The following is a 20,068-nucleotide window of genomic DNA, read 5'->3' as shown; positions in this document are numbered from 1 at the left end:
TTAAGACACACACTGCTCTTTATTTTTGCATTTCCTGGTTCTAAGCTGATTTTCAAGCAATCATATTGCCAAACTTCTGCAATACAGCAGGGGTTGAGAAGTGGGTTTGGGTTTTTTTAGATCCCATCTGGCTTTGGAATAAAGCCTGGAAGTGGCAACCAAACTACTTCTCCCCTGAACTCGGTGGGATTTTCTCCCCAGTAAACCTGAATAGCATCAAGCTGTAATGTCAGTTACCCAGCCTAGCAGGGGGCTGCTGTTTTCTGCTCTTTCTCATCCCTGCACTTCTGCCTCGTTCCTCCCCCCCCCCCCCGCCGCGAAAAGCCTTCGGAAAAGAGGATGTCACTGCGGGAACGCACTTTGGAAGGCACAGGATAAAAGCCAGCCTTTCTTTGGAACAAGAAGAATAAGAAATTATGAAGCGGACAAAGGCAAAAGAGGCAGATGGACAACCTGGAGCTTGAAGAATCTGTACAGCTGGCTGAAAACCGTCAGGAAACGAACGTAAGCCTGAACACAGTAGCCCCTTTTCCCAAGGGGAACAAATAGGCAGAACGGAGAACCAGGGGCACAGCTAAAAGAAAAAATATATATTATTGTTTGCCTTAGTAAGGGGTACTAATTATTACAAGGAATGGAAAGCTGTATTAAGTAGATGTAAGTGCTAGAGCACAGCTACACAAGCTTGGGAGGGGGTTATAGCGCAAACCCAGCCAAGAGAAAAATACAAGTTTACTGAATTTAACTTGAATAAAATAAATCAGATATGTTAGACATCTGTCCAATTTTTATCCTGCCCAAGTGCTTAAAGCAACTCCGTTTCACCTCACAACAATCCTGTGAAAGAGAGGGACTGGCCTGAAGTCGCCTGCCCATCTAGCTGGCAGCACCATACCAACATTGCCTGACCTTTAAAAAACTGATTAGGGTTAGATCTGTCTAGTACCTGACTGGAAGGTCATCAGAAAGTCCTAGAACTGTAGGCAAGACGGGGAAGTTGAAAAAACATCCTGAAAGAAGAGCAAACTTCTGGATTACTGCTGAGAAAACTACATGGACATATCCAAAAAGTCACCAGATGTCGAGCTCATCACAAAGGAGACTTTAGCTTCACCAAGGCACTCAGTGAGCTTCCATGACTGAAAGTGGACATCCTAGCCCAGTGATGGTGAACTTGTGATACACGTGTCAAGGGTGACACAGCACGTTTTGGGTGACACACCAGCATTCACCAACACCTGACAACTATCCTCCCGGTTTGAGTTACCAAAGAAACTGAGTTTGTTTTACTTGTGAGGGGCACAAAATGGAAAAGTACTGTACGTGCAATTCCTGTGGAAAAGCAAGAGCCTCCCAGGCGTAACCTATTATGGGTCTTTTAATCTTAGGGACCCACCTGTCTTTTGTGTAGGGAAGGGGCAACTAATATCTGAAATCTCCAAGGCACAAAGGACTTGGCTTGTAACTTCCCTTTCTTCTTTTGGTGCCTCTCCCTTGGTTAGAGAGATAATTGGTACCTCTCCCTTTAGTGAAAAGGAAATAAATGAAAATTAACTTAGAGACCCTTCCCTGATAACGGGGAGCCACCCAACAGTATGATGCACAAGAGGCTTATAACCAATCAATGTCTTTCCTTTTGACTCTGTTTTCTTAAACTCAATGTATAAATAAACCCGATCCCCTTGTGTTTGGGGTGCCTCTTTTGACAGAGGTAGCCCCTTTACTGCTGCGCAACAATAAAAGAAACATCTAAAGGTTTCTCGTGTCCGGCGAAGTTATTGGCAGTCATCTCTGGGCAAGAACCCTGGTTTGAGTCCAACACTTGTATTTCAGTTTTGTAATTATTTGACGTTTCTTTCTATAATGCATAGCACCACATATGATTGGACTGTATTTTTTTTAAATAAATGAATATGTAAAGAATTGTTTCTCTTTTGTTCGGGGGGAGGATACACCAGCAGAGTTAGGCATTTTCCGAATTTTTGACACGCCGAGCCCAAAAGGGTTCGCCATTACTGTCCTAGCCCAATACTTTTCTCCTACCATGCATTGGCTCTCATGTGAATATAATTAATATAATTGTGTCCCATATATTTATTTATTTATTTATTCCTCTTCTGTCAAGTTAAAAAAAATAATTGTAAATTAATAATTGTAAATTCTGAAAGGGCTCTGGCTATTTAGAGGTATACACACCTATATTAAAGATACCAGCCAAATTCTAGAAGGAAAATGATTGATAGTCTTGCATGCAAGGCATAATGAACTTAGAAAGGCAAAAAAGGGTGATCAGTGTTAGAAAACAGAAGAGCATATTTTATTCCACGCATGAAAAAAAAACAAAACCTGAAAGCAGCTAACCCATTTTAGGAAGTCCATAAAAGTCCACTTCCTGCCAATCCACACTAATAAGACAGAATTCAGGATCATCTTGAATATGAAATCTGGTATCTAATTTTGGCACAGCAACCCCTGTCCTTAAACAGAGTGAAGCAAAGTTGCACCTGACCATACCTTGTAAGATATTTTAACTTTTAATCTTATTTCTGTGCTTGGAACAAGCTTATTAAGCATCATTTGTGTCATTTATTTGGAATACTGTTTTTGACTTACTGAATTGGTCCTAGTTGAATTGATCTGATGCTTACATAAGCTACACTTAAATGCAGATACACACACACACAACATATACACATGGTGTTACTAGAATTCTGTGAAGTGAAAAAAGTTAGAATTATTTGCTATGCACATTACAGCTAGAGCTGTGTAAAATATTCTCTTCTGGAGATGGAACACTCTGCATCATTCTGCATGATGATCCACTCAGAAAATTGTTGAAAACCTTCCCCACCATATACACACAGATTATCCAAGTTGGTATCATCTGCAGGAAGAATGGTATTTTCTGGAATTGCCCAGAATGTTGTATCCCTGAAATGAAAGATTTTGCACATCGCTAATTACAGTGTTTTGTGGTCCTGGAACAAAATGCTTCTGCCTACTGCTTGCAGTACAGACTGAAGCTATATTTGACAAGAGAGAAGCACCAGTTCTCCCATTTACTAATATATTCTTCCAGATTTATAAGGGAAAGAGAATATGCTGCATACCTTTAAATCCACTCCTTATTTCTGAGTTATTCATCTGCACTGCACAAATAGCAAATCTGTACTCCGGAGCCAAATCAATTACGGCTATCAGGAAATGAGCTGAATGCTATCCCAAAATGGACCATGTTTTCAGAGCTAATCTTTACGATGTATTTTGAAGGTGCAACTGGAGTATTTTATGGTTTGCCCCCAAAGTGCACATATAATAGACGCTAACCACTCCCTAAGGTGGCTTCATATACCTGGATTTTGAGTGGCATGCTTGGGCCACTTTTCAAAAATGGGTAGGCCCAGGAGAAAACTAAAATTTACTTAATTAAAATTAAATAAATAATGAATTTAATTAATAGGATTATTTACCATGTAGTTCGTAGTTTCCTCGTTCTGTCATTTTAAACATTACAATCAAATAGTTGCTTACCTGTGCCTTAGAGCTCTAATTTAAGTGGTCATTTAACAGCAAGACGGCAAGTTTTAAAGCCAACACTGGAAAGCAAATGAAATCAAACATTTTAAAAAAGTCATTCTTTATTCTTTTGCGCTGTTTATATACAGGAACGGGTTGGCACAAACAGCTGTTGTCTCCTGCTTTTGCCAGAGGTTTAGAACAGGTGGCATGCTGACTGTGCCAAAAATACATTCGCTTAAATATTGTGTACCTTAGTGGTAAGGTTGACGGCATCAGTTGCGATAGCTGCTGTTCGCCAGTTTTAATTCACTGTGCAGTGGTGTTTAAGGATAGCAGGAAAAGAAATTTGAACTTGAAATCATGGACACGACTGTGCTTTTGGATTTGGCTCTATGATTTAAGAAAAGCCAAGCCAGTATTGCTAAAAAAGAATTGAAACATGTTTCGAAATTGCTTACATTGGCTAATTGCATATCTTACAGCCATAAACAACTGTTAAGACACCAGTTCTTCCCTTGGCTGAACAGAAAATATTCCACGTGCCCGCACCTGGATATTTCTAGCCCTGTGAGACCTGTCAGTAACAGACTTTGTAATTTAGTATTTTTTTAAGGTGGCAACTTCCTGCATGGCAAGATAATTCGCACCGCTAAAGGCTCTCAATAAGCACCAATTCTAAATTTCAGCAACAGTGAAATAAACAGTCATATGCTGTTTTCTTCTAGGGGTTCAAAGCACTCCCACCTCCAATTTTATCCCAGCCATTCTATGAGGAACATTGGGCTGAGAGGGAGTGAACTTCTGTGACTGAGAGTAGACTTGAAGCTTGATTTCCCCATTTGTTGTTCAGCCCTTTAACCACACTGGGTAGCCCATTACACAAGAAGGAATCTGCATATTGGTGCAATCCTTTCTTCTAAGCCCAGGAGGCCAATTGTCAGATAGCTGCTCCTGATAAATACAGAATTAGTGCAGAATAAGACAGCAATCTTCTATGATAGAATAAGACTGTACCCATCTATGATATCCTGGGGGATGAATTCATGTATTATAAAGACCTGGTTGGGACGTGGCCCTACAGGAAATGTGCCCAACTAGGTTTCAGGTCCTGCAACCACAACATCTTTGTCAGAGACAAGGGGGTAGCTGTGATGGTACAGGAGACATTTGTAGTTGTGAGGAACAGTGCCCTGGAGGTAACTGGATGCAAGTGTCTCTATGCAGAACTAGGCAATCATGTCAGGTTAAGGTGTACTGGCTGCCTAGTTGCTTAGTAGTGGCCCTCTACCAGTAGATGTCATCTCAGGGCTAGTACTGGAGCTTCCAGATTGATAGTCTTGAGGGACTTCAATCTCCATGCCAAGAGGGGTTTGGTGAAGTTTATGAGTTCATAGCCTCCATGGCAGCCAGAAGGCCTTCCCAAGTTATCTCAGCAGAAACTTGTGTTGTTGTCTAGGACTATTTTGAGTTTATCATGCATAAGGAAATGGATGGGATCCTTTGTGGGATAGGTTCCATCACTTAAGGGCATCCATGTCCTTCCTGGTTTTTTTCAGGCACAAAGGCAGAGCATGAGTGACTAGATCAGGAAAATTGTCAATGCTTCTTTGAGAGGGGTGTTCATGCCATCTATTTCAAAAGAGGAGGTTGTGCACTGTCCTTTGACCTAGCTGTTTTTGATGACTTTCCTCCACTCTTCAATTTGGCTGAGAAAGTGGTGGTGGCAACACAATCTAGAAGAAACAGATTATCTGGACTTCTGCAAGGCAGGATGCAGATCCAGTGATGGGATGGAAATAGAATTGGTTGCTCTGGTGATGACTTTCATGTAGACCTCAATGGGTGAGGTGGAGTGCACCCCTCCTGGTCCTGTTAGAGCTCTTAGCAGCATTTGATATCACCTACCATCTTGCTAGAATGCCTTTAAGGATTGGGAGTCAAAAGAAAGGAAAGAATCACTATACTTCTGTGATTCTACTCCTACCTGAGTGGCAGTTCCAGTCTGTAATTTGGAGGGGGGAGGGCAGATTTGAGGCCATGATTGCTCCAGTGCAGGATAGCATGGGGTTTAGTTCTCTCCCCCATGTTATTTAATATCTATGTGAAGCATGGGAGGGGATACTCAGCAGTTTGGGCTGAGATGTCATCAGTATATGGATGACACTTGTTGCCACTCCAGACTAGACTCGGATGCCAGGGAAAGCTGGAGGCTGTCAGGGTCTAGATGAGGCAAACTAAGCCTCAACTGCATTCCCTCAAGACTCAGTTGCTTTTTGTCAGTAAATACCCACCCCCTGTTGAGCAGCTCTTCTCTCCTGGTATTTCATAAAGCTGTTAAAACAACACTTTTCCACTGTGCTTTCAACCAGGGTTGAATGTTTCTGGTGACTGTCTGGGGGAGTTCTATTAATTGTGTGTCTTTTTGTTTTTATTCCATATTTTTACTTCATTTTTTGTTGCCCAAAGTTTGAGAACTGGGGTGGGTTACAAACTCTGTGAAATAAATATCCATCAGAAAAAGCCTTGGAGTGTAGTTATGACAGACTTCAAAGAATTACCAGTATCTTCCTCACCTGGACTGTCACTCTAGGACCACCTTCCACCAGTTGGTGTCTTCTCCCTCAACTGGCAGAGTCCCCACTAGCCAAAATTGGTGAGAACTATAATCCATTGTCTCTTGGACACTGGATTAAAAAATACTGCTCCAAGATAAGACCATATTGATTCCTCCTCAGAGCCCACATACTATTGACTTAACATGCTATATCAATACTATTATTAGAGCTACAGATAAAAAGGAGACTTGAAAATATTTGGAGCCTATATTAGGTTGAGTATGACTTTAGAAAGGAATTTCTGGTAGACTGAGTGAATTCCAAGCTTGCTCGCAATCCCAAACCATTTGTTAAATCCTAACTGGAACAGACTTCAGAATACTATGTTATTAGAAAACCTAAAAAGAGTAGTTGCTGAGAGGCGAAAGAGAATCTGCAGAAGTATTAAAGCACACTTGCAAAATCTCCAAGCTCTGAGATTTTCTTTCACCTAGTTAAGGATTAATGGGTAAAAAAGAGGATTATTTCAGAATAACTACAGAAAGAGTACACATAGCTGCAAGTTTTATGCATAGGTTAAGTCCAGTGTCATCACTGTTCACTGCTTTAAAATTGCAACATATATCTGAACGCTATCCTCAGTCTACCATTTGATTAACAGAAACATCGAAACAATTTTATGATCCTTTCAGAACAGCTCCCTCCAACCTGATGCCCTGCTGATGCACTTGAGTACAGCCTCCATAAATCGAAGCTAGAAGACTCCTATAAGGATTTTAGTTACCTCATCTGGATATCACCAAACTGAGGAATGATATTTAGAGAGAGCATCTTGTGCATTATTTATCCAGTGCACTTTACATTAAATATGGCTTTTATACAGTCCAACAATGGCCCTCTAACAGTGTTACAGTCTGCTATAGATCCCTATTCCCTTAAGTTTACAATAATGTAAAACAAGGCAGGAAGGGAGCAGTTTGGTACAGTGGTTAAGGTGCTGGCCTAGAAACCAGGAGGCTGTGAGTTCTAGGCCTCTCTTAGGCATGAAAGCCGGGTGGGTGACTTTGGGCCAGTCCCTCTCTCTCAGCCCAATCCACCTCACAGGGTTGTTTTTGTGGGGAACATAGGAGGCAGGAGCATTAGGTGTGTTCACCACCTTGATCGATTGATCGATCTATCATCTACCTGTCATCTACCTAAATAAAAGGTGGGATAAAATAATAATAATAATAATAGCAATAATAATAATAGGTTGTATGTGCTTAAATGAGCTTTGTTCCGTTTGGAATGACTACAGTGGAATGGAGTGAAGTACAGAGAGGTGGGTTTGAAAGGCAGAGTTGAAGTGAGAGTGCGCTTGGATAACCTAGCACATACAGGTAGTCCTCACTTACCGACTGACTTGTTTAGCTACCATTCGAAATTATGATGGTTAAAAAAAAAGCAGCTTTGTGACAAATCCTTGCATTTATGTGATTGCCATTTGCAAGCTTCATAACCAGCTTCCCAGAAGCAGAATTAATGGAGAAGGCGGAAGTGAAATCATAAGTCACAGTCATGTGATGTCTCGCTTAACAACCGAGATTAAATGGTGGTGATTCAGTTAAAAATGGAAGTGGGTTGTAAGTCTGGCAGAGTCACGTGATTTTTCACTTAGCAACCACAGGACTTAGCAATCAAGTTGCCAGTCCTAATTGTGATTGGTAAGCAAGGACTACCTGCAGTCTTCATTCCCCTCCCTCCTGTCCTGTCCTGTCCTGTCCTGTCCTGTCCTGTCCTGTCCTGTCCTGTCCCTCCCTCCCTTCCTTCCTAGCTTTTGTGATTTTAACAGCACTATACCATGTGCTAGTTTCACAGGCATTTTTCTCATCACTTTTCCCTAGCCCAGAGAAGTTTGGTTTGATGAATTTCGGTGTGTCTGGCTGCTTTCAAAGGAATGGAGACAGGCTAAGGGAAAAAAAGAAGAGGAACTTGGCAATGAAATGCTCCATTTACAGGAGAGATACTCTTTGGAAAAGCAGACACAAAGTCTGCAGAGTGAAGTTCATTCAGTACTACTGAAACTAATGCATGAAGAAGGAACTTCAAGGACAAGCAAAATATTAACAACTATTGTGCAAACAGGTGTGGGCTGCATTCTTGAAGGACCTGAGAGATTAGAAAAACCTTTACTCACCCTGACTGTAGTAAAAGAAGCCCACATATAAAGAACCCATAGCACTTTAAAGATTCAGAGATGAACTACAGGGTAATTTCATGAGTAACAGCAGTGTTTCTCAACCTCAACAAGCTTAAAATGTGTGGACTTCAACTCCCAGAATTCCCCAGCCAGCATTCTGGAAGTTGAAGTCCACATATCTTAAATTTGTTGAGGTTGAGAAACATTTGAGTTAGAGAATCATTTCTTCAGATGCATTAAATATTGGGAGATGCTCTATATCAGGAACTCAAACTTGTTTTAAGCAGCAGAGCCAGATATTTAAGAAATGTTAGAGGTATGTGCCATTCTAGTCAAAGCTCAGATGAATAGGAGGTAAACACAGCAACTATTCCCAACAATATGAATTAGAAATAACATGATCCTCTTAACTTATCTATGTAAATCTAACCCCAGAAGGGAAAAAACTAACCTCAACCTCAATACAATCTTAAAAGAATAAGACCAAGCCTACTGATACAGTCCAGATCATGCTGGAGTTCTTCTTTGAAGTTTCTTTGGAAACTATCCACAATAGCCTCACAGAGAAACCTCCCCACACACACATAAACTGACAGATCACTTCTTCATAATTCAACAGTTCATTGGCAAAATAAAGTTTTCTTGTGAATAAGTAGTTTGACAATCTTGTCAACTAGATATCACCTAGATTTGTTTGACTGCTACAATTTCCATCCCCAATGACCATGCTGATTGGGGATGTTGTGAGTTGTTGTCAGCCTCCCAGGTCGACCAAACAGGAAACACGACGAGATGAGCTAATTCTACTTTATTGTAAGACTACATTAACAGAATCTTGCAAGTTTGAAAGTACAAATCTCCTGCCATCTCTTTTTACAGCCTGATAAGTTAGGGCAGATCCTTTCTAAGTTTCTTTCTGTGCCCGTTATTCAGCTGCGGGCTCCTCCCCCTTTTATCTGAGCATTCTCTAGGCAGCATTTCTTTCCCTCCCCTCTCAAGGTCATTCCCACATACCATTATAGCTGTAGTCCAATACACCTGGATGGCACTGTCAGGCTGGTGCCATATCAGTGCTTTGTCTTCACCTTCCACAGTATCCCACCACAATGGTCGATGACCAGGCAATATCCAAGAGATAAATAATGCAGAATTCTGCTAAAGAAACAGCCTTAGGCAATGCACATATAAACTTAAGGTCAGATAGATTGCAAGGGATCAGTTTAGGATTCTAGCAAGTTTGATTAGTGAGTTTTCTAGCCATCTAGTGAATTGGAAAACAAGGGAAAAATAACAAAAACAGCAAGAGAGAAAAGGCAGCAGTCTCAGCACCATTAGTTTCAATTTTGTCTGTCAACAGTATTTTGTAGTCACAGAATTCCATTATAGATATAGAGCCCAAGTATGGCCTATATGTCACTTGACTATATTTCCCATCATCTCTACCTATTGTCCATGCTAGATGGGGCTGATGGGAATCAACATCTAGGACAGGTATAAGTTCCCCATCCATGATCTAAGGAAATAATCTAAACCAGTAACTATATTCTGAGATCTTTTCATAGATACAATACTTGGGCTAGTTAATGTAGCAGGTAAGATTTCAAACTGGAAAGGTCTAGACTGAAATCCACATTCCAGGCTTGAAACTCGTAAGAACTTTCATTTAGTCATTACTGTTGCATTACAGAATGCAACAATAAAAGGCAATAAAAACACAGAATAGAAAAACAACAAACAGTTAAAGAACCAAAACATCCCCAAAAGGATCAACTACTCATTCTAATCCAGGCCCTGGGAACAGAGCCATGTTTTAAAGGCTCACTTAAACAAGGCCAGGATGAGGGCCATATGAATCTCAGGTGAGATGGTGTTCCAGAGGGCAAATACCATGACAGGTGACACTGTTTAATGATTGGGCCCTGCAGCATGCTGAATCTGTCAGACCACAGGTCCAATTTAGCAGCAAATAGCAGCAGCACAATTTTCCCTGGATTTTTTTTTAGCAAATGAGTAATGAATGATATAGATGTGTTTAGCTTCTGACAGGCTTCGCCTACTTATTACTTTAAAGAAAAGAAGCTTAAACCTCCTAAATAAAAAAATGGTTGAAAATTCTATTCTCTTCTAGTGACATCATAAGACCATGTCCCCAGTTGCAATCAGGCAGCTGTTAAAAAAAAGTTTATAAAAAGTATAGCCCCTAGCAACAGTTTATCTACATTTGATATAGCATGTATGTTCTCCCCCTCCCATCGAATAATAAACATTTCTCCAAAAAGGTTCTGGAGACTTAAGGATTATTTTAAAAAAATAAACAAAATTGGATAAACATGGATTAACATACACTGATTTTTAAATTATGCATGATTTTTAGTTAGCAGACATTATGCTTTTGCCCCAACCAAAGGCCTACCTTAAAACATTGCTTATATAGACATACATTTAATTACATTTAGCTATACATTCAGATATTTCAGTAATCTTGCTTGCTCTTAATTTATGAACTTGTATTAACAATCTAGGGACCACAGATCTTAAGCATTTTCTTTTAAAAAAAATCATATATTGCATAATAAATAGCATTTTTCAAAAGGCAACATTCTTTCATATAAATATATTATTTATTATTTACAAAGCCAAGACTGCTTAGGTCTACATATAGGGGCTTATAAAAGCCCAGTTACTTTTCCCCTGTTTAACAGATGACACTTCCCTGCCGTATCATTAAAAACATTTGAAAAATCTTCTTTATTTCAAGATCAGTTCAGCATGCGCTATTGAGAGGGTTCCTGTTTTGAGAAAAATAACTCAAAAAGTCTTGAGCCCATTATGAAACCAGGAGTCATTTTCATGAAAATTGTAAGCTTATGTCTGGACTGTATCATTTTAGACGGCAGTTGGAAACTCACCTGATTGTTCTCTATATCAGAAAAAAAAACTTAATTCACATAGTCCAACACAGCCTCGGCCAACCTGCATGTCCTCCCAGTGTACAAACCAATTTCCAGGGTTCTCCAATCACCATGGTCACTGCTGAGAATTCTGGAAATTGAAGCAACACCTAGGGAGGACATTCAGTTGGGACCTACTGCTCCAATATTCTGCCTGAAATCTAGCTCTTGTATGGGGAACAATTTGCCATCTATTTTAAAGTGACATAGCCAGTGCAAAAAAAAGTGCATGACTTCTTCACCCTGTGAAAGGGTGCTATTCCTTGCCATTTTTCTATAATACATCAGTTTCACTTTTTATTCAAAAGCACTGTCATATTTCCTTGCAGTGTTAGCCCAGAATATTCTGACTGTGATGAAGGACAGAAATTGGCAGCTGAACTATATTTCCATGCAGATGACAGGAAATATCCTCCACTACACTTGAGAGCAGGAATTAGAGCGGGACCAACCCTTCAATAGCTCCCATCACTCTTCATCCCACAACATCTGATCCCTGAAGCAGCTACACCCCACTGTCTTAGTGTAGGAGTGTCCCCTTTTCCTGTATTTTGCTTTATTTTCTTGCTAAGCTGCATTATGGGTCAAACAGCCATCAATCAAATCAGATTAAAATAAGTATTTCTTCCAGGTCTGGCTACAGTGCAGGAGTGTAAAAAAAGTCAAGATGGTGCCCAAGGAGGAAGCAATCAAAGCCCGTGCCCCCTTTTTACATGCATGGCACATGTGTGAGGCTCCAGTCACGCAGTTGTGGGTACCATATTGTTTTTTTTTACTTCCTCCACAGATGTCCCTAACCTCATCTGTTCCCCAGTCTAAGATGTAAAGCCTCTTATACCAAGTCAAGCCATTTGTCTATTTCAGGGTTAGGTATATTATGGTGGCTGGAGGTCATGCTTAATAGAAAAAGGGCATAAGAAATGTGAAAAATGGGCAGAGCTGCATCAAGCACATGGACAAGACTGAGAATTTTCGGAGCTCTAGCCTCAACACTACATGGTCTATCTATGTGGTTGCTAGGAGTTGAAAATGACTTGATGACACATAATCAATCAATCAGCCGCAACACAGTGAGAAATCCAGGAATCCGAACTCTAATTCAAATGGAAGAAAGCAGGGACTTCTGCAAGTTTTATATCAGTAGAGCTTAAAGTATCTTTGGGAAAGGAGTTCTAATCTTCCCAGTGTTCCAGTGTTTCCTCTCTCCTCCTGAAATTTAACTACATAAGTTACTAGTATGTGTAAGAGATGAATATGTTTTATTTTTTAATAAAGGAATGAATTCTGACATCAACTGATAGAAACTTGAATCTGACCAATATTTACCCCTCCCACCTTAATTAAATGATTTTCCCTATAGAGCATCCTTTCTAAAATGTAGTATCCTCAATGTTTCCATCATCCCCAGCCTTCCCCCCCCCCCAGTCAAGTCTATTAAATTATTTTGATGTTTACGTTCACTTATATGGAAGAAAAATAAAACAGAAAATAATCCATTAGACTGGATATCCATGGGGTATGTCTGCATTTTCAACCACTGAGACAAACTTGACTGCTTTATTTAGCATAAATCAATGTCTGCTGCTCATTCAAGAGTGACATAGCTGCAAGCAGAAAAGAGGTCAACTTTTCAAAGAGAGAGACAGTGAGTCCTCAACACAATAGCTGTACAATAGAGCTATATGGTCAAAGCTTTCTCCTTCTTTAAACCTCTCCTTGATTTACAAATCAAGCCATTTCATAGGGGCTGCAATCTGTGTTCCCTTTTTCTAGAAACTGAGTTAAACATATTTAAGCCATCTTTCTTTGAGAATAAAAGCCTGACATAGGCAATGAAAAATGAATATATGAATGATCTAGCTAATGTATTAGGAATTTATCCAGAGGAATTTATCTAATACATAAAGAATTCCATCAAGCATATATTTTCCATGTCATCATTAGGCTGATCATCACCAACCTGACTGTAAACAAATGTATTCAGAAATCTCTCAAATAAGAAACACAGCTCTACATTTCTACCATGCTGTGGTATGAAACAGGTTATACAGTATAATTTAAGTGAGAAATTATGAGTGTAATATAATTTACTAGCCAATGAGTTGACAAACTCTCCATTTTAACTGTACTTGTATTAGCATCTTTATATCACAATCACTGAGCACCAACTGATATGAATTGTATATTTACTATTTGGAAAACCATTTTTAAATCTCAGTGTAAATTCAGAACAATTACATTCATATATCTCAATGAAATCAATAGTATTTATGTGTCTCATCAGAAATGTTAACTTTTAAGGAAAAAGATAAATACCAGGGCTAATGCCAATTAAGCCGTCCTTTAAAAAATTGTCAGATTACCAATTTGTAATAATTCACTGATCTGTTATTACAATTATCACAACAATTTTCTCCACCTCACTCCACACATTTATTGCTGCTTCCTATGGAAGTAGATTCATCAAAAGCAACAACTGAAAGTTCAAGAAAGGAAAAGAAAACTGATGTCAAAGAAACATTCAGACTAAGGGAACATACATTGTTTAATGTGTGACAAGAGAAAAAATGGTTTATTACAAACAGTAAGAGTTGTGCTACTAGGTCGGACCAAAGGCCATCTCATCTAGGATTTTGTTTCCACAGTGGCCAATCCAACACTTTAGAAAACTTACAAGCCAGAGATGAGTGCCATGCCGAGCATATCCTCCCACAGCAACTAGTATTCAAAAACATACAGTAGTCCTTCAGATACTCAAGCTAATGTATAACCAAAGTGATTTAGAACGACGACTTAGAAATGGTAATGGCAACTACTGTATTGTCATTCCTCCTTCACTGAGGACACAGTAAGGTCACTTAAAGGTTAATGACCTCTGCTTGCATATTTCCCCTCCTAAAACCTAGCAGGGGGTGGGACCATACCCCTGCTATGTTTCCTTGTCTATTATTTGAAGAATGTTATTATCATGCCCTGGTGGAACCATAGAAGGGAGTACAAAGACCATCTATTCCAACATTCTGCAATGTGCAGGAAAACCAGTTGCCTCCCAACCCTCTTCCTAAAAAACTCTGGAGGCTGACATTTCACAACCTCTGGGGTAGACTTTTCCACTGATCTTACCATCAGGAAATTTTCAGTTATATTTAAGGGAAATCTCGGTAGCTGCAATTTATACCCATTATTTCTGGTCCTAGTTTCCATGGCAATGAAAACTAGTTCCAGACTATCTTCCCTATGGCACCTTTTTATGTACCTGAACACTGATACTGTATCTCCACATAGTTTTCTCTTCTCCAGACTGAACATCCAAGTTCCTTCACCTTATCCTGACAAAGCAGGTCCTTGAGTCCCTGTATCATTTTTCTTGCCCTTCTCTGAACCTGTTCTAACCTGTCAATATCCTTCTGGATATGTGGTGCCCAGAATCATACACAGGACTCCAGATGTGGACATCAAAGTAAAATGCATGTTTTAAAAAATAAAAACCAACATTGGATTTCAATATCAACTAATTTGTTGATATTTCATCATGTAACAAATAATTAGTTACCACCAAGAAATAATAGCTTGCTATCGTTTAATATAATTATAAACCTCAACAGATCAAATACTTTGGAAGGGGTGTTTTTTCCCTAAAATATACAGAAAGAGGCCCAAGGAAAAAGGTAACATTGCTGCAATAATAAAGATAAGAAATGCAACCAGGAAACATTACTTGGTTTCTGCACTTCTCTTCTTCCTGGCGAAGTCCAGAGCAGTACACAATAGACTAATAAAGCCACCAGCAATAAAACTGACAATCTTTAAAGATCATACACACAAATGTTTTTTACAGTTAATTTGAAGGGGGAAAAAAGCAAACTAAAAGGCAATCTAAAAAACCAGCTGGTAGTTGTTATCCTACACATGACTGGGTGAACAGGCATCTTCCAAAAGAAGGCAGCAATGGGACAAGCTATTGAGAAGGTCCAGATACTGTATAGCAGTGTTTCTCAATCTTGGCAGCTTTAAGATGTGTGGACTTCAACTCCCAGAATTCCCCAGCCAGCATGGCTGGCTGGGGAATTCTAGGAGTTGAAGTCCACACATCTTAAAGCTACCAAGATTGAGAAACACTGCTGTATAGCAACCACAACATGAACCAGATCAAGAGTAGAACCACAGGTAGGGCCTTCCTGTGGTTTGAGTGCAAGGACTGAATTGCACCAGGTGACTTGAGTATCTCAGCCACTTCCAATATTGTCATGCCACAATTACACGCACAATAGAAAGAAGCATTTTGCTGTTAATAATAAGGCAATTTTACTTGGAAAAAACATCGGCTTTTATCAAACCCAAATCTTAATTTTCTATTTCACTTCAGCAAAATCTACATCCTCTGTGGCTTTCAGTGCAGCAAGTTTATTTTATTACATAGGATTCTATCAGCACTGGATTTTTTTTATTTTAAATCAACACAGAACGGCATGAGAATCATGCACAGTAATCTTTGCCAATTCCAAGAGATGGGCATTTTTAGCAGGCATTTCTAACATGCAACACACTGGTTTTGTACTATTATTTTTTTTTATGCCTGCAAAAAGGCACCATGGAAGATTACAGGTTGAGGAGCTCCAAAGGCTGTTTCCCAACAGATGTCAGAGAAAGCGAAGAAACTTTCCAGGGTCTATTTTCGCACATCCCACTGCCAATTAAGGTCCATGAAGAATGAGCCATACTACAGTACTGGCACCAAAGAAAGGAACATTTAAAGAGGAAAAACACAAGAACACCTGACAGAGCAACCTTGTCTAAACCGGCACCCTCCTGATGGGTTATACTACAATGCCCGTCACCCCCAGCCAAGGCTCCATTCGTGGCTCATGGGGTTTGTAGTCCGACGCATCGGGACGGAACCAGGTTCGGGAAACGCATCTTCCGGAAATGGCCTCTTACATATTTATAGTACATAAAACCTAACAGATACGCTCATTCTCCTACCCAGGGCAGAACGCGCCATCCGCCCGTCTTGTTCTTAATTTTAACGCACCAGCGCCCCGAGATCAAACGGGGCCCTCCCGCATTGCACACGACGGGGAAGGTCAACCTTTTAAGAGCAAACAATTGAGGATGGGAAGGCATCCCGAGAGAGGGAGAAGGCAGCGCCGGAGCATCGCGGCTCCGGGGCGAGCGGCAGAGGACCCGCACTCCGGCACAGAAAGCCAGCCGAGGGGGGAAAGGAAGCCCCCGCGCGGGCAGGGGGCAGGGAGCGAGCCCCGGAGCGAGAAAGCGGAAAAGGGTCTCGCAAGCACAAAGCCGAGCCCCGGTAACAAAAGCCCCCGGGCTGCTCCTCAGCCGGGCGCTCCGCCGGCGCCGCTCCGGAGCTCCTGCAGCTTCTCTCGGCGGCGCTGCTGGCAACGGCGGGCGCCGCCCCCTTTCCCGGGAAGAGCCGAGCGCGGCTCGGGGTTGGTTTTGTTCCTCGCAGCCCCGCCGCAGCCCCTCCCGGGCCCGCACAATGCCTCCGCTCTCGGGGACCCTGCCCGAGGGGGCTGCCGCGCTTCGCCGCCGCCGCCGCAGCCCCGCACAAAAGCGCGCCCGCGGCCCCTGCCCCTGCCCCGCTCGCCTCCGCGCCGCACCGACCTTGAGCCGCATCGGGCGCCGCCAAGGTTTTGGTCACCGCCTTCCACACGTTGCAGCCCAGCAGGCAGAGCAGAAGCGCCGCCGCCGCCGCCGCCCTGCTCATTTTCCCCCTGCCGTGGCAACTGCGGCCGCTGCCGCCGGGAAAGGAGGAGGAGGCGGGGAGGGAGGGGACCGTCGGAGCCGCTGCCCAAGAGGAGGTAGGAGGAGGTGCAGAAAGAACCGCATCAGGGGCTGGCTCGCTCCGCACCTCCCTCCGCGTGGCCCGCCGCGGCGCCCCTCGCCCGCGCCGGGGCTTGCTGCTGCCGCCGCTGCCGCCGCTCCTGCTGCCGGAGAGGCCGCATCATCGCCCCCGCGCCGAGCGCCGGCTCCGCCGCGCGGGCCTCGGTTGCAGCGCGACGGCCGAGGGGGCTGCGAGGGGGAACGGGCAGCGGGTGGCTCTCCCTAAAGAGGCAGCGAAGCCCCTCCGCGGTCCTCAGTTTGCTTAACCCCTTCCTTCCTTCCTTCCTTCCTTCGTCCCTTCGTCCCTTCCCCAGCTCGCTCCCCAGCCCAGAGCAGACGAGCCAGCCAGAGCTGCGGAGCTCCGCCTGCTGGCTGGCTCGGGCGTAGTTTCCACTGTCGCGCCCCAGAACCGGAGTGACACTGGGTTAGTACTGCAGGACTTACAGACACGAGTCCGTCCAAAAATATAGAACTCACCTGTAACACCATGCACGAAGAAATAAAGACCTTTCCCACTGTGTGATGTTGCTACTCGGAGGTGAGCAGGAGACTGATGGGACCTGACCCTTGTGATAGTCCCTTGGGTGCCGCTACGTATCTCCTCCTCCTCCTCCTCCTCCATTCCTTTCTCTGCAAGGTAGAAGTGCAGTGGGATAGTTAAGGTCAACATCCATACTGTTTTTTACTTTTTTTTTTTTTTTGGTGCCTTGGAGTCAGTGTTGACTCCTGGTGACTGCCTGGACAAGTCTCTGTGGTTTTCCTGGCAAGATTTTGGAAGTGATTTGCCCTTGCCTGCTTCCTAGGGCTGAGAGAGAGTGACTGACCCAAGGTCGCCCAGTTGGCTTGGTGCTTAAGGTGGGACGAGAACTTCTGGTTTCTAGCCTAGTGCCTTAACCCTTAGGTTGCAACAAACTGGCCATCTCTGGGGGGCACCAGACTAGCAAAAGCAAATTTCTGGGGAAGATTCATGGGACAGCCACATCATTATCATTTAAAGTGCTAATTAGAACTATTTTTCTTTCTTCAGACAATTGGCAGCATTTGCATTCTGAAGATGTTATATAATCAATCTTGCTTTTGATGTTGTATGTGTCTTTTTTTAACTGTTACTGTTTTAATATTGTCAATCTGTTTGAATCAATTGTCACAAATAGCCAACATTTTGCAATATTGGTGGAAAGCAAGGTATAAATATTTTCAGAAAAGCTAGATATGTACTATATAAATTGCTGCCATTTACATAACATTTCTGGCATTAGCTGTGAATGAGAGATTTCTTTGATTCATATTTAACAGAAAAGTACTTAAGTCACATTTCCTGCACCAATACACACATCTGCGAACTTCTAGGTTTGTGATGTAATTTCCTGGATATGAGAGTGGATAAGGATGCGTACTGGGTGGGTGGGTGTGAAACATATGGTGAAAATAGTATACCCAAAAAACCCACATTTTGATGTAAATGTTCTAAAATACTTTAAACTGACATGGAAATGGAAGGAAATAAACTTAAATTTGGAAAAATGAAAAGCTGAGCAAAATAACTTGACAGATTTATTAGGTTCTACCTAAAACTACTCCCAATATAGCCTGTAGTTTTCACAAGCCCCCAGAGATACCCAAACTGCTAGAGTTGTTATTTCACACCAGAGTAGCTTGTTCTCTACCATCCTGATGAAAAAAGGGGAACATTTTGGTTGCTGACTTGGAAGCAAACTATTTAATCAAATAGTTTCCTGCTTTGCAAAGGTGGGCAACCTTTTTTAAAAACAAAATTGAGTTATCATTCCATCAGGAATAATATGTTGGAGGCTGTCTCAAATAGGCTAAAGAAAGCAGTGGGCCAAAAGTAGATTGAAATACCCATTCTCTCCTTATGTCTTGTCTTCCTCTTTCTCCATGGAGGTTCAGGTTCATCTTCAGATACAGCAACTCAGGGACAGCCCTGCATTAACCATTAAGCAAAATCAGCACACGCTTCAGGCACCAAGGTAAGGGGGCACCTTGGAGTATTTTCCCCTAGCTAACATGCCATTAACTCTTTTATTGCCACACTCAACTTTAGTCTACTTTTTGTAACTATCTTTATCTTCCATGTTTGACTTTAATTTGTATTGTTAAAAAAAGTTGTCTTTGGTATGGTGAGTGACTAAAGTTTAAAAATTTGGTTTGAAGGTGTCATCAGATATTGCATTTGTTTCCGTTGCATGGCATGAGCGTTGAAGAGCTTCCGTTGAAGGCCACTATTGTTGGTCTGTGCTTAGGACATCAGTTACCCTTAATCTGGCCCTGCTTGGGGACTTTTGGTTAGTCATTCTTTCTCAGCCCAACTTAATTCACAGGGTTGTTGTTGTGAAGAAAAATTTAAGGAAGGAGTTCTATGACAGTCCCCTTGCAGGAAAGGAGATGATAGATAGATAGATAGATAGATAGATAGATAGATAGAAAGAATATGCAGCAGCTGCCAGATAAGAGACAAATCACTCTTACTAGAGATCAGAACTTATAAATTTCAGACTTCTTTTGGAAATGGGGAAAGATTTGAATGAAATTGTATCAAGAGTTTGAATCAAAGAATCAGGAAAGGGAGCTAGGTGACCTTTGGTTGGAGGTTCCTCACTTGTATGTATAAGGCTGGCTGGCTTTCATTCGTTCATTCATTCATTCGTTCATTCAGAAGCTACCTGACTCCAGAATGACTCTGAGCAGCTTACACATAAAATAGGAAAACAATACAAAAGAACCCTAAGTGTCCAGACCAAAGTTTCTCAACCTTGGAAACTTTAAGATATGTGGTCTTCAACTCCCAGAATTCCCCAGTCAGGTTGAGAAACACTGGTCCAGACAAACTGCGCATCAACCAACTCCCAAGGGTTCCATCAGCACCCTATCCCAAGGCCTGGGAGAACAGCCTTGTTTTTAGAGACTTCCAGATCATCAGTATGTTAGTACTTGTGAACTACCCAGAGTCAGTTGGAAGTTGGGCAGTGTCCACATGAAATAAAATATAAATGAATAAATGT

At 41.8% G+C, this 20,068-nt stretch overlaps 1 protein-coding gene across 1 annotated transcript in view; it reads right to left on the bottom strand.

Annotated features, from left to right (window-relative positions):
• The window catches only part of FAM171A1 (family with sequence similarity 171 member A1), a 73,718-nt gene extending 56,079 nt beyond the window's left edge, over positions 1-17,639 (bottom strand). Inside the window, exon 1 of the mRNA XM_088150474.1 lies at positions 16,827-17,639. Within this exon, the coding sequence (XP_088006600.1) occupies positions 16,827-16,929 (103 nt within the window). The 5' untranslated portion in view covers positions 16,930-17,639. The remainder of the gene's footprint in view (positions 1-16,826) is intronic.
• Between the last annotated feature and the right edge of the window lie 2,429 nt (positions 17,640-20,068).

This window comes from Python bivittatus, unplaced genomic scaffold, assembly GCF_059951505.1.
Source record: "Python bivittatus isolate LINGU-HERP-01145 unplaced genomic scaffold, Pbiv_v1 ctg000610_np1212, whole genome shotgun sequence".
In the NCBI taxonomy this organism is placed as follows: Eukaryota; Metazoa; Chordata; class Lepidosauria; order Squamata; family Pythonidae; genus Python; species Python bivittatus.
Note: the sequence above shows the minus strand (reverse complement) of the source record. Positions and strands in the feature narration are given on the sequence as shown.